This window comes from Annulohypoxylon maeteangense (genome assembly GCF_022496945.1).
Source record: "Annulohypoxylon maeteangense strain CBS 123835 unplaced genomic scaffold GGS22scaffold_1, whole genome shotgun sequence".
Taxonomy (NCBI): domain Eukaryota; kingdom Fungi; phylum Ascomycota; class Sordariomycetes; order Xylariales; family Hypoxylaceae; genus Annulohypoxylon; species Annulohypoxylon maeteangense.
In genome coordinates this window covers 2,941,403-2,955,213 of record NW_025953248.1, presented here as the reverse complement: position 1 = coordinate 2,955,213, position 13,811 = coordinate 2,941,403, and the positions used below count along the sequence as shown (strand labels likewise).

The 13,811-nt window shown below is 47.4% G+C and overlaps 4 protein-coding genes and 1 non-coding gene across 5 annotated transcripts; 2 read left to right on the top strand and 3 right to left on the bottom strand.

The window, feature by feature from the left end:
* Positions 1-339: 339 nt before the first annotated feature.
* Positions 340-1,673, bottom strand: GGS22DRAFT_194460 (uncharacterized protein; the record flags this gene model as incomplete). Its single annotated transcript, XM_047965506.1, has 1 exon — positions 340-1,673. Exon 1 carries the CDS (start codon positions 1,249-1,251, stop codon positions 340-342), a length of 912 nt encoding a protein of 303 aa, XP_047824179.1. The 5' UTR covers positions 1,252-1,673.
* Positions 1,674-3,101: 1,428 nt separating this feature from the next.
* On the bottom strand, positions 3,102-3,919 carry GGS22DRAFT_183692 (pyridoxamine 5'-phosphate oxidase; the record flags this gene model as incomplete). Its single annotated transcript, XM_047964114.1, has 2 exons — positions 3,102-3,820; positions 3,880-3,919. 2 exons carry the CDS (start codon positions 3,917-3,919, stop codon positions 3,102-3,104), a joined length of 759 nt encoding a protein of 252 aa, XP_047824178.1.
* Positions 3,920-4,331: 412 nt separating this feature from the next.
* On the bottom strand, positions 4,332-4,403 carry GGS22DRAFT_t5. The gene has a single exon. It is a non-coding gene; the product is annotated as a tRNA-Gln (tRNA).
* A 247-nt stretch (positions 4,404-4,650) lies between these two features.
* On the top strand, positions 4,651-6,569 carry GGS22DRAFT_150649 (deoxyhypusine hydroxylase). The gene is made up of 4 exons (XM_047959342.1): positions 4,651-5,284; positions 5,364-6,042; positions 6,100-6,331; positions 6,417-6,569. The coding sequence occupies exons 1-2, from the start codon at positions 4,814-4,816 to the stop codon at positions 5,874-5,876; spliced, it is 984 nt and encodes a 327-aa protein (XP_047824177.1). The 5' UTR covers positions 4,651-4,813; the 3' UTR covers positions 5,877-6,042; positions 6,100-6,331; positions 6,417-6,569.
* A 246-nt stretch (positions 6,570-6,815) lies between these two features.
* On the top strand, positions 6,816-13,654 carry GGS22DRAFT_150645 (ARM repeat-containing protein). Its single transcript, XM_047959341.1, has 3 exons — positions 6,816-7,388; positions 7,535-7,715; positions 7,793-13,654. Exons 1-3 carry the CDS (start codon positions 7,208-7,210, stop codon positions 13,176-13,178), a joined length of 5,748 nt encoding a protein of 1,915 aa, XP_047824176.1. The 5' UTR covers positions 6,816-7,207; the 3' UTR covers positions 13,179-13,654.
* Positions 13,655-13,811: the final 157 nt, after the last annotated feature.

The following is a 13,811-nucleotide window of genomic DNA, read 5'->3' as shown; positions in this document are numbered from 1 at the left end:
TAGCTTTGTAACATTCAACCCTTCTCCCCTTGCCGAAAACAGCGATAACGACAAGAACCGGCACCCATGTTTGCTTGCACGCGATATTCGCTTGCAGACCTTTTTTCGCGGGAATTATAAGACAAAGGCCCATAGTTTCCTCAGGAGGTAGGTTGCCAAATGCGGTCGTTGGTAGCAGACAACAGTTCTGGAATGCGGCTTTGAATCCACACTGACAGTCTGCAATTGGATTGTTCACAATCTACAGGAATTTAGTCAACTGGCTCAGGCATTGAATGATGTGCTTACATTATCATTTCTATCCCCCCTCCTATGCCTCCTCAGGCAAGAATATCCACGTTAGGTATTATCTGAAGAGCATAAATAGACACTCATCACATTGGCTACGTCTTTATCGTATTCCCCAATTGATGAATAATCAGAATAGGTGTAATTTTGATAATGAAAGTCCTGGTACACGTTCTCAGGCGATATAGAGTAGCTGATATCTCTCTCTCGTGCTGGATATGAAGCCATCACAGGCTCGTCCGTCATATGCCATTTCTTTCCCGCTTCCTCTTCGTGTGAGGTGCAGTCTATATCTGTCATATATTGAATAGAGTCTAAGAGTTGAGACCCTCTGGGCTGATAAGTCAGGCCAGGTGGATGTTGCTGCGATCCAGCGATGGGATAACTGGGAGGAAGATCGGATGCCGAGTACTCCGGGAGGCCATGGCTTTCGAGTTGAAGAGCAATATTACTCGTCGCGCATGGACTATGTAGCTGTACATGCTCTCCTACCCCAGTAGTAAAAGCTTGGGTTGGCTCCTGACCGTTTATAAGAGCATATGTAACATCGCCACCAATGCTGCTTAGCTCAGAAGGAGAGCAGGCGGTGCTTGTAGGGGTATTATAATCGAATGTGGAAAGGTCAGTCTGTTGCAGGCGGAGATCTGGTGTTTGGCTCATGCTTTCTGGGTCGTGAAGAAATTTTGGGGTTGTGACATTACTGACATCGAGCTGGCCGGTTTGAAGAAAGTAACTTATCTTCTCGTTGTCAAATCCTAGGTTATTAAGAAGACCTGAAAGTCTCCTATTTTCTTGTACGACCTTTCGGGCCGCTTGTTGAATCTGTGAGTTGGCTTCGACGCCCTTCGTCTCGCACTGCCTTAGTCGCTCTTCAAGGTCTGCCACGTACTTCTTGTGTCGAGCCCGTGATCTCCTTTGGTTATTTCGTATTCTAACAAGATCTGGCTCGCTTAATTTTGCCATGTTAAATACCTAATACATAGGTATAAAAACGGAAATGGGCAACCCTAGAGTAGTGGGCGATAGAACATCCTTAGTATCGGTATGATTTGAACTACTTGACTTGTGGGATCCTCCGTTCTCACAAGATTCTTGATATGTATTGATATATGTATTGATAGGTTCGAATAAGTGTTGATTTCAAGTCATCATAGCCTTGTGGAATATTGTGAGGCCCGACGAGGTAACGACGAGTATCATGATGATGAGCGATTGTTTATATAACCGTATAGCCCATGGTTAGGTAAACAAACTAGGCTGGAAGTTGGTTGGATCTGAATAGGGAATACAAAAGAGAAAAGAGTTGAATTGTATTTTATATAAGCCACCGCCAAGGATGGCTGCCCGTCTGCTGCTAGAATAAGAGGGGATACGCTTGAATGTCTACTTACCTAGATATTTATACTTCAAGTTGACCATGAGAGGTTTCATTCAAATGGTTCCTAACATCGAACACACCTAGCCTGTTTCGTGCGATTGCCGACCACCTATCAGATCTGCTGGATGTCTAATAGGGAATCTTCATATGATCTAGAGCTGTCTTGATTCCTTTAACATTGAACGGACTTAGGTATGGTGACCAAATCAGTCTAATGGTGGGCTATAAGCCGCCTTTCTCCCCGAACCTCACCGTAGATACGGTAGAGCGGTTCGGCATTTGCACGAAACATCTTTTTCTTGATATGGTTGTATCTACTTATCGTTTGGTGGACATGATATATGACTACAGCGGATCAATTGTAGCCAGACGAGTGCCATTACAGGTAGATGTTTGCGACGAGATGCATTTAAGACCCGCAGGAGGCTTATATGTATGCAGGTTGAAGTTGAGTTAGAGACTTGGAGAATACCGCATGCAAGACGCCAGTGGCGTTAGAGCATTGAATTTGGTGGTTCATTTAGTGAACCCTGATGTCTATTTCTCGCTAATGAACGGGTCGGGATTTGGGTGCGTAATGATGCTATACAATTAGTCTCACTCGACGATGTAGATCCGTGTGCAGGTAGTTGATTTGTTAGTGGAACTTGGTGAAGTAATACAATATGTTCTTTGAACGCGTAAATACATCAGATATGCCCAAATATCAAACCTTCATGTTATGATCCGAGTCCTGAGGAGGAAGCACTCTACGAAATACTTCGCATTGTATCATGTATCTGATATTTCTCAGCGGGTCTTAGACATGTACCTAACTAACAATTTCCATAGGATTCTATCGCCACAGACATCATCTTCCAGATAGGTACACCTGCAACAACAGCCGTCTCTGCCCTGCACCCACAATTGGCTTAAAACCTCCTTATATGTATTAGCCCAGTCGATGATCGACGAGTAAGGAGCGAAGTCCGCATCGCGATCACTACACAGCTGGCCGTTAATACATCGATCACCATATCTATTGCCATAATTCAGAGAGCCTAAAGATTAGCAATTAGGACCCCCATGCGAATTAAAAGGGTTCATTGGGTGAAACAGGACTTTTCTAAAGAATATCCGCTACCGGACTTTGACGATGCCACAAGGCTGTGAGGCGTGGTAATAGTATGCATACTTTGATTAGGTATCTACCTAGGTAGGGTATTAATCATCTAGCTGTACTTCTAATTAGCTGGCTATCTGTCAAGGGGGGGAACCGGTGACGAAAGTGGGGGTCCGAAAGAGGCTTTGTGGGATATCGGAATTACGAAACGGCAAAAAGATAATGACTGCAACTGTCGATTGCAACATTCTTCCCGATTTTGGAATATAGCCACCTGCATCTTGAGGTTGAGAAGATCCACGCTAGATGGATCTGAGATACGCCGACGGCTTGTCATGGGCTAAGCCTTTCCAAGGCCCATTCCTGCACAGTTTCATCTGCGGATGCTTTCTTGTTGTAGACAAAACGATCATGCAATCGACTCTGCCGACCTTGCCAAAATTCCATAGACTCGGGTATTATTCTCAAGCCGCCCCAAAAGTCAGGGACTGGGATGTCCTGTTCGCCCTCGAATCGTTTTTCGGTCTCTTCGACCCACGCGTCAAGAACTTTTCGTCCGTCGTCTTCTTCGGCACCGGTGTCCCCTCGGATCGGCTTTAAGACCTGGCTTTGACGACTTGACCAGGCACCAATCCGGCTGCCACGAACCCTCGTGTCAAAATACTTTTGACTCTCTTCGCGGGTCAGCCTGCTTGCTCGACCCTCTACTCTCACCTGGCGTTCAAGGTCTTCCCACCAGAAAGTAAGGCTAGCCCAAGGGTTTGTGCAAAGGTCCTGAGCTTTCTTGCTTGTCCCAAAGTTACTGTAGATGACGAATCCCTGGGGATCAAGTTCTTTTAGGTAGACCATGCGTGATGACACACGGCCAGAGGGTAGCGATGCTGTGGCTAAGCAGCATGTTTCAGGATGGGCGACAAGACCAGACCTTTGGGCCGCTTCAAACCATATATGAAATTGACGGATGGGCGAGGCTTGATCCAGATCTGAGCGAGTTAATGCGCCTCTGGTGAATTGTTCTGCCTGCCCGTGATCCTCTTTGCCTGCGGGCGCAACTAATCTAGTGATAAGCCTCTAAACCTGTTATGTGGTTGGATGAAGCAGTGTTACATACAGATGAGCTTGCTACTTACACTTGCAGAATGCAATGCCATCCTGCTATTTTGAAGTGGAAATCGCGAGAGAACTGAGAACATGAAGATGCGAAAATACAAATCAGCAAAGTGTTGATGACGAGTGCGAAAATATTAAAAGGAACTCAGTCACGTTGTTCTCATACCACTTAAACACATGCATTTTAGCGCATATCATTTTAACTTTTATAGGGGAATCGAAAGTTTGTACGGTACGAATGCTGCCTTTATGTACCTAGTACATTAGGTCGGTACATACTAGATACATACCTGCCTAGTGAATAAAATACTAAAACTTGACAGTACCTTCTCTATTAGTGGAATGGTATTTAAAAACCTTACTGCCTTAATTCAGATTAGAAAAGCTTTGTATTCTTCGTTTAAAAAGAATAAGTTAGGAAGGCAGATGGGAGGGAATGGTAATTAAAAAGAGAGGTCTCCCTGGGAATCGAACCCAGATTGGCGGAATCAGAATCCGCAGTGCTAGCCATTACACCAGGAAACCGACAAGTATGTTTAATTCATCTTGCAGCCATATCAGACATTGTTAAAAGTTGCTGGATCTAAGGACTATAACGTTTTGTTGCAATGAGCTCTACTAGCCAATGAAATGAAAATTTATCAACCTTGGAATTGCCTAGCGGACGGCGATACTCGCGTCGTACAGGGATCCGAGGCTTGGGTCTGCTATGTAGCTAGGTACCTTCAGTGCGATAGAGGGGTCGCCTGCCTTATCGTAAAATAAAAATAAACTTACATACAGAAGTCATCGCTTGAAATTTCGCAAAGCTAAAAGATTTGGTATTTTTAAAGGCTCAGTCTTTTCATCGCACTATTCTCTTCAATTTCACGAACTTTAAACTGATATCTGACTTCGCTAGCCAATAAAATCTAGCTATCACATATTTACAGATCATGGCATCCGAAACAGATAATTCAGCAACTATCGCGAGCCTTCGCGAATCTCTCTGCTCCGAAGCTACCCCACTACCCATCCGATTCCGCGCCCTATTCTCCCTCAAACATTTAGCACGACACGAGACAGGCGACAGAGCCCTCGCCGCCTTAGATGCTATCGCCGCTGGTTTCGCCTCCCCATCTGCGCTTCTTAAACATGAGCTGGCTTACTGCCTAGGTCAGTCGGCTAACCTAGCTGCTGTTCCCTACCTCGAGAAAGTCTTGGCAGATTTGCAAGAAGATCCAATGTGCCGACATGAAGCGGCGGAGGCTCTAGGCGCTCTAGGCGATGCTGGAAACTTGGATATCTTGCGCAAGTTCCGCGATCGCGAGGGCGAAGATGTGGTTATCATTGAGACTTGCGAGATTGCTATTGACAGAATCGAGTGGGAAAACTCGGAACAACGGAAAGCTGAAAAGCTACGCCAAAGGTATGCATAACATCTACTTGCTTACGTATTGACTACATGTGTGAGGTTCACGAGGCCTAACTGCAAGGGAAAATAATAGCGATTTCGCCTCGGTCGACCCCGCTCCTCCGATGCCTAACTCCGAGCAGACGGTCCAAGACTTGGAAAAGACTTTGATGGACACGAATCTACCCCTCTTCCTTAGATACCGAGCCATGTTTGCGCTTCGCGATCTTGCATCGCCGCCGGACCTCCCAACCGCCGTGCCTGCCGTCCTTGCCTTAGCTAAGGGTTTCGCCGACTCCTCGGCCTTATTTCGCCACGAGATTGCTTTTGTCTTCGGCCAACTCTCTCATCCAGCCTCAATCCCAGCTCTCACCTCCGCTCTAAGCGATCTCAAGGAGGCTAGTATGGTTCGACATGAAGCGGCAGAGGCACTTGGAAGTCTTGGTGAAGAGGAGGGTGTCGAGGAAGTCTTGAAGAAATTTCTTCATGATGAAGAGAAGGTTGTGCGCGAGAGCGTCGTCGTTGCTCTAGACATGGTTGATTATGAACAATCAAACCAAGCTGAGTATGCGCTTATTCCAGAAGCTCCAAAGGCAGTGGCATAGGATAGGTAGGATTGGCGTTATATGGGGGGTTGGCTGAAGGATACCAAAAAAGAACGCGCATGCGCATGGCTTTATTTTACACGACTTGCGTTTGAGTTTATGGCAACTACTCGAGAAATTTACAGGGTGCTCTCTATTAGAAAAATCTCAATTGTTTGTGTTCCATCTATTTTTAAGATTCCTGGTTAGCTGCGCTCGATCGGCAATAGAGAATAAAACATACTTATGACCACATTCGCAAGTGAAAAAGATTGTACTGCCTTCATCAGCACCGCGTAGCTGCACTGCTGTATATCTAACTTCAGTGCGCCCGCATTTCTCACACGTCTCGTTTATGACAGCTTCTGTCTGGACATCGTGTCGCTTTACTGATTGTACAATTGAGAGTTTCTGTCGAAGCAAGGAGGGGAAGTCCGAGGGTTTGCTCTCTGTCACAGTCGTCTTCGCTGCCGTATCTGCCGATTAACAATATTAATAAGTGTAACTGGTTAACATTTAAAAAAAGGAGCGTACGATATTGGATGCGTTGATATGACTAACCTTGATTCTCAGCACCACAGCAATCGCAATTGAGAATATTTTTTTCGTTTCCTTTGGATACAGGGAGTAGGTTCCCGCAGTCGGTACAAAAGATCAAGGAGCCTATAGCTGCCATTGTCGTGATGGAAGCTTGCTGTTCTGGAGAAGATTTTTGTAACAGAAGAGAAAATGTCATCTTGATTATCGATAGGTTAGTACTTCGTACTACTGTAGATTCACTTTATCGATAATCTAAATACCCACAAAGCTAGTGCTGATTGGTACTAGACTAGCTACATGGATCCGCTTTATTATATACAGGTACTTGGTTACATACATATGTAGATGTACATAAAACAAAGGCTACATAAAGCTGTGCATGGAATGTGCACATGTGCAAGCCTGTTATCCAGGCAGTACCTAGTACTCACCAATAGGTCGCAATGCAATCCACATGCGCCTCAATGAAATTACCTAAAGCTTCCTGACTTGCGCAAGGCTGGACTAGGTATCAGGCTGTTCCCGTCTAGCATCTCAAGTTAAACTTTCCATTCTCATCTTCCGCAATACATCAACCTTCGAAGTCGTAATTAGACCTGACCAGCCCAACAATCCCGACAAGCCCGAAAAGCCCGACAAAACTAGACAAACAACACCCAACTGCTACGTATGGCACAATTCACGCTCCGGTTACACATCTTACCGCGACGGTGATTGCGATGAGGTAGGAAACATACCTACTTCAGCACGGCTGGAAACCAAATAGCTTGATTGTAGTGTATCGGAGGCTTGTATAAGAGGCTTGGATCACGATGGCAAACCCTCAATCAAGCAATCAGAATGGCATCGCGCCTCACTTTCATCAACAAGGCTATCCGCAGCCCGGTCCTGGTTCAGGCGTATATCAACCACAGCCGAATATTTCGAAACCCTTCACCTTAGGCGAAGCCCTTCCTTATACTCCCTTCACGTCGGTCTTTCCATTTGAACCAGGTGAGTCTTAAATCCTCTGGTCGCTCCTGCCTCTCCCCTTCCTCTCTGTCGTTGTTGCACTTTGCGCGATTAGACATTAGACACTAGACGTTAAGCACTTTTCCCGCGTGACCTTGAACCTAACGAGAAGTTTAAATCTCGAAAAGATATCATTAGAAATCCTACGATTGGTTCTGGTCCTCTCGCACCATCTCTCGCCGGCCTAGTCTCTAGGGAAGATTACGATGCCTTAAATAAAGAAGCTGAGATATCTAGCCACTCGAAGCGTGTTGAGGGAAGCCTTGAATTCGTGCAGCATCTCCTGAAGACGGACAAGATCACGCACTTGTGAGCATATCCATTGAACTCTTCCAATTTATGTGTCTTGTCATATATCATGCATGTATTGACAGAAATTGTAACAGCCAGTTCAAAACTTCGCCGATAGCTACATTACCACTTAACAAGCCAACCAAAAGTGTCGCCGATGGAATTTCACCCTTCGCTAAGCTGATTTATGACAATACCTCCATCTCTTTCCGTTATTCCAACACCGAGACCACAGATGCTTCTACACCGAATGGCCACGGTCACAGCTACGGCCAAGGTCACGGTCACGGCATGTCTCCTCGAATCTCGAAGAAGTCGTCTCCCAAGGCACGCAGACAAGAGCCACCTAAGGTAGTTAAACATAATCCTGCTACCTCAAATGCGCAAGCAGTTGCTCATAACAAGTCTCGCATTGAAATTCATCTGCCCACCAGAAAAGAGCTAAATACTGCCGCTGCCATCTACACTCCTCCCAGACCTCCCGCTCCATCATCACCTATAGCAGCCCAAATTCAAGCCCAGACAGTTTCACTTGCCGATCTGATGGTGACACCAAAGCCACCCACACTTCCGGTTTCACAACCCTCACAAGTGCTACCTTCACCAGCCCCGAAGGTAGAACCAGAAACCCCAACACCGCAGGCTATCATACCCAAGACCGAATTATCGGATGCTCCTCAGCAGTTGTCGCATGTGCCGGAGCAAGATCAACCTCCACCATCATCGGCGTCTTCTCTTAAGCATGTTGCCATTCAAATCGAACTACCAGCGGCTAGCTTTGATAAAAACGAATTCGCTGTAGTTCCCGATGCGCCTGAACTTCCGGCACACTTATCTGCGAAAAGGAAACGCGCCGCACAAGATGAGTTCGAAGATGCCCTTGGAGGAGAGCTCAACCAGCGCGAACTTGCTAATGCCGCTTTTGGGGACTTGCGCAGATGTTTCCAGGAGATATTTTCTGCCGATGACTACCTATCGAACGAGCGAGGTGCTACATCGCATCTAATTACGTTGACGAATGATCAGGAACCTACCATGACAATAGCTGCGCATGATAAAGCTCATAAGCAAATAAATAGGGTCATTAGCCTTGGATGTTTCCGCCAAGCGCCTCTACATGATCTACTTCGAATCCAGACCTTGAGCGAAGGCTCTTTGAAGCAAACAGAATCGCTCGATTTCAAGCTAGATGAGGCGTGGGGAGAAACCGACATCGGGTTTTGGGCACAACAGCTCAATGGCATCGAGATGGGCCTCAAAGCTGCGCGCACATCGTTCCGCATCATGTGCGGCGGTCGGGAAGAGAGACAGCTGTATTCTGAAGACCTAATCCAACAAGGTTTAAATCTCTTCAGAAATGTCATCAGTGACATTATCATCCCAACAGCCGAGTTGCGGAGCACCGGTCCCACCAGTAACATATTCCGCCTGTTAACGATACACAAGAAAGTCATCGGCACTCTTTTCACTACTTGCCAGAAGGTCTTCTCTCTGATGTCTGACTTGATAGTTAGCATTGACCTCTCTGAGACCGTTGTACACACTCTAGAGTTCGTGGCATCGCGTCTAATATTCGTGGAGAATGCTCACACAGAGAGGGATTCGGTCGTAGGTGTCCAGAAATTTGATGCCCTTCGTCTGGTCGCCATGAACGTATTGTCGCAAATATTCTTGATGAACCCTGCCCAGAGAGAGGGAATCTTTAATGAAATCCTAACTTCTCTAGAGAAGTTGCCTATAGGAAAGCAGAGCGCGAGGCAGTTCAAACTTTCGGAAGGCAAAAGTATCCAGCCCGTTTCAGCACTGATCATGCGACTCATCCAGGCAAGTGCTGGAAAGGTAGATGATCGCAAAGAAAAGCTTCGTGGTCGGATGATGCAGAGTCTGGCAGAAGATGATGGGAGCGGTGGCCACACATTATCCGATGGCGTCAACGGCAAAGCAGAACCCACCTACGCGATCAAAACGGAGACCAATGCTGCAGTCCAGCACTCAACGGCCATCCAAGAGTTACAGGCTCTTGCGAAGACGCTTGCGGACGGCGCTTATCGCAACGCCACGTATGTCGTTAACTTCATAGTGAAGCGAGCACTGAAATCCACCAAGTCCGGAGATACGCCGTATCGAAACCTATTAGACTTGTTCATCGAAGACTTCACTACCTGTTTAGACTCTCCAGATTGGCCTGCGGCAGAACTGTTGCTTCGGCTCACAATGTACATGATGTTCCAACAGGTGGATGGTGATAAAAATGCGGCACCCGCAAGAAATATGGCCCTGGAACTTCTCGGTGTTATGGCTGCGGCTATCTCGAGATTGCGATCTTATGTCCGGAAGACCGCTACTAATTTTGAGGGAAGCGACTCGGATGAACTCGGTCGGTGGTTAGCTGATCTGACTCTCAACGTTCTTGAAGGCAACATGTCAACGGAAAAGACCATTAGTTGGCTAGGACCATATCGCGTTGTCTTGGAACACCTGCAAGATCGCCTAGGTGACGACCCTTATCTCAAAGGTGCCATCTCCTACCTTATCACAGACTGGGGATCACAGGTTAGCCTTGGTTATGACTCCGTTGCGAATGAGGAGCCAGAGGAACGGGATTCCGAGCTCGGGAGAATTGCATTTCGCCTTCGCAACATGATCGACGACCCGAAATGGCTCTCGCGCGAATACAGCTTCAAATCGGTGGTTCCTAGCCACGCAAAGCTTTCTCATTCAACGATCCTCCTCCGGTCAAACTTTTGCGCCTCATTCAAAAATATCCTAAACATACTGATGGGATCAATGACTACGGATCAGGCAACTGTGCGTAGTCGTAGTCTTAAGAGTATCAATCTCGTGCTCGACACAGATCCGACCATCCTGGACGGCGATAGTGTGTTCATCCAGCTCATCCTTCAGTGTTCTAATGACTCCTCGCCCCAAGTACGAGACTCGGCCCTGGGTCTCATCGGGAAGTGCATGGCCATGCGCCCTAGGCTAGAGGAGAAGATGACGCCAACAGTCATCCAAAGATTCATCGATTCCGGAATAGGTGTGCGAAAAAGAGCGATGAAGTTGGCCAAAGACATTTACCTCGGTAACGAGAGCAAAGTAGTTCGAAGCACCATTGCAAACGGACTGCTACATCGTACACAAGATCCGGATGAGGGCGTACGGGAGCTTGCAAGACAGATGATAGAAGAAGTTTGGATCTCCCCTTTTTACAAGGAGGACGACTCAGTTGCTTTCAAACAGGCTCTCACCGACCATGTTGCTCTAATGGTCCAGACCGTCAAGCAGGGAAATACCGCGCTCGTCCTAGACAAGGTCTTTCAGACAATCCTCTCGCCCGACTATAAGCTTGCAGAAGCTAACTCTCGAGTTTGCACAAGACTTGTGGCCGACTTGGTCGACCTTATCGGCAATCCCGAATCGGACGACCCATCAATTCCTTCCAGCAGAGATGCTTTCCAAGTCTTGATGATTTTCGCAAAAGCCGATCCCAAGCTGTTCACTTTTGAGCAGATCCGGCAACTACAGCCTCATATTGCTAGCGTCAGCACTAGCGAAGACTTGACGGTCTCGAGAGCTGTAGTCGTCATATATCGTCGTGTGCTGCCCCAGGTGTCAAGTGTGCATTCGAACTTCCTCGTCGAGGTTCAAAGATCCCTCATGCCCGCAACCTCCAAAGTCACGAGGGCACTACTGGACGATGTTGTGGCATGTGTCTGGATCATTAGCGAACTCCTCGAGACGTTCAAGCCACCTACTCACCTGGTGCTATCATGCCTTAAGAATATCCAGTTGATGAGTGGCAAGGGACCGCTTGACCGGACAAAGATCAGACAGTTTGACCGATATTCCCTCATCGTTGGAATGATTGGCAAACATTGCAGCCTAGACAGCCAAGAAGAGCACTTCAAGTCCAAGCCCAATCTGCCAAAGTGGAAGGGTTCCGTATCAAAACTCATGGTGGATGTTCTCGTCCCTTTTGCAAACCCTTCCCGGCCAGTTGATGTGAGGCGGCCAGCACTGGATGCCATTGGGCTCATCTGCCAATCCAACCCTAGGAATTACGTGTCTGCCAATGTCTATACCACCTTCCAACAAGCTTTCGATGAGCGCATGCCGGTTTTGGAGTCAATGATCCTTCGATCTTTCAAGGAATTCCTATTGATAGAAGAGCAGCGTTCCGAGCAAGCGGCCGCAGGCAAAGAATCCGTTAAGAGGGATCTCAAAGTTATGGGCGGCACCAGTTTCGATGACGTTGCCAGTGCGACCACGCAGCGGTTCCTAAAAGACATCACTCGTATTACGCTTGCGACTCATGATGACCACGCCTTTCTCGCCATGGAGGTATTAGCAAGCATCAATAGGCAAGGTCTCGTGCATCCGAAAGAGACCGGGGTCACACTTATTACTCTTGAGACCTGCCCAGTGCCCAAGATCTCGGAATTGGCATATCATGAGCATAGGGCACTTCACGAGAAATATGAGAGCGTGCTCGAGCGGGAGTATGCAAAAGCGATACAATCAGCTTTTCAGTACCAACGTGATATTATCAAAGACCCACGAGGCGCGACCGAGCACCCTTTTATGTCAAAACTTCATCTTCTCACTGAAGTGTTGAAAATCAGCAAATCGAAAAACCGCGTTCGATTTCTCGAGAAACTTGTTGGGCAAATCGACTTCGACCTTTCGAAGCTTCCCGCAGGTCAGGCATTATCTTCACACGTACAATTTTCTCGGTTTATAATCGAGAATATCGCATTCTTTGAGTTCGTCACGATCGGCGAGCTGCAGACTACAGTTATTACCATGGAGAAAATGGTGACTGGAACGGGATCTAGTATCGCTCAAGCAATCGAGTCCGAGATCTTTCATGTACGAATGGATCCGATCTCTATCTCCCAGCAAATCGTTAGTGGCGAAGAACAGCCTATTGCTCCGGCGCCGCCTACTGTCGATCCCCAACGGCTCCATCAACTAGCAGCTGGTTCAGTGATCCTTCTTGCCCTTTGGGAGGTCCGTACGTACCTACGCCGTTTGTATGGGCTTAGCTCCAGCCGGCGCGAGAGCAAGGGAAAGAGTGCCCCGAAGGATCTCGCCAAGTCCCCGGTCAAGGTTCAGGGTGTCACCGGAGACAAATTCTGGGATGACGTATCCAGAATTATGTCTGCATTCGACACACCGGAACACATGATCGAACAATGCCGGGCATTTGTGGAGCTCTTGAACGTCGACAACGAAGTCAAAGTTCCCGAGGAAGAGGACGAGTTTGATCTCGACGGGGAGGCAGCTTCTCCAGATGGAGACGACGATGAAGACGCGGCCGATCATGATCCCCGCGGTCGCAAGAGGAAGGCAGGCAATGCACCCGGCGGACGAAAGAAGCGGGCACGGTCTAACTCGAAGCCAAGACCCCGAGGCCGACCTAAAAAGCAGAGTACAGAGGCGATGGAAGCCGGCGCCGACGTCGATATGGAATGGATTTGATTAAGATCATTGTCAACGTCCGGGAAATTTCCATTAACACCTATGGATCTGGCTTCATTTCCACGTTTATGTTCCCATTACCACGCATAGACTAGGCAACCATCTCATCATACACGTGACGCAGGAAGGGGGTCTGCATTGAACTAAACGGCGCAACAGAGACACTGACGAACATGGAAACCGGCGTTTAGAAAAGGAAAAGGGAGAGAGGAGTTGGTCAATTACCTGGAATTCACATGAGATGTCCGAATGCATGCCATTGCTACTGCTGCTTGGCATTTTGAAGGGGGAATGATACTTTCTGTTTTGCTTTTTCTGCAATGATTCCTCAATGTATTATGCTTGCTTTGTACACTACTTAAGATCGGCGGAGGGTGGTAATTGGTCGCTAGCTACCTAGCTACATGTAGCTCTTGATACCTACGGGTACATGCGTGATCCGAGGTAAAATAAAGATTCCGGCCATCTCATATTCAGATGAACTCGTCTATGTACTTTCACACTGTGACCGTATTACAAACGATACCAATATACGTACCTAATATTTTAAAAAAAGCCACAAATGACGTCAGAGGCGATCTCTTTCAATTCGGCCTACCTGGGATCGCCGGTTTTCTGTTGAGTTGAGCCCGA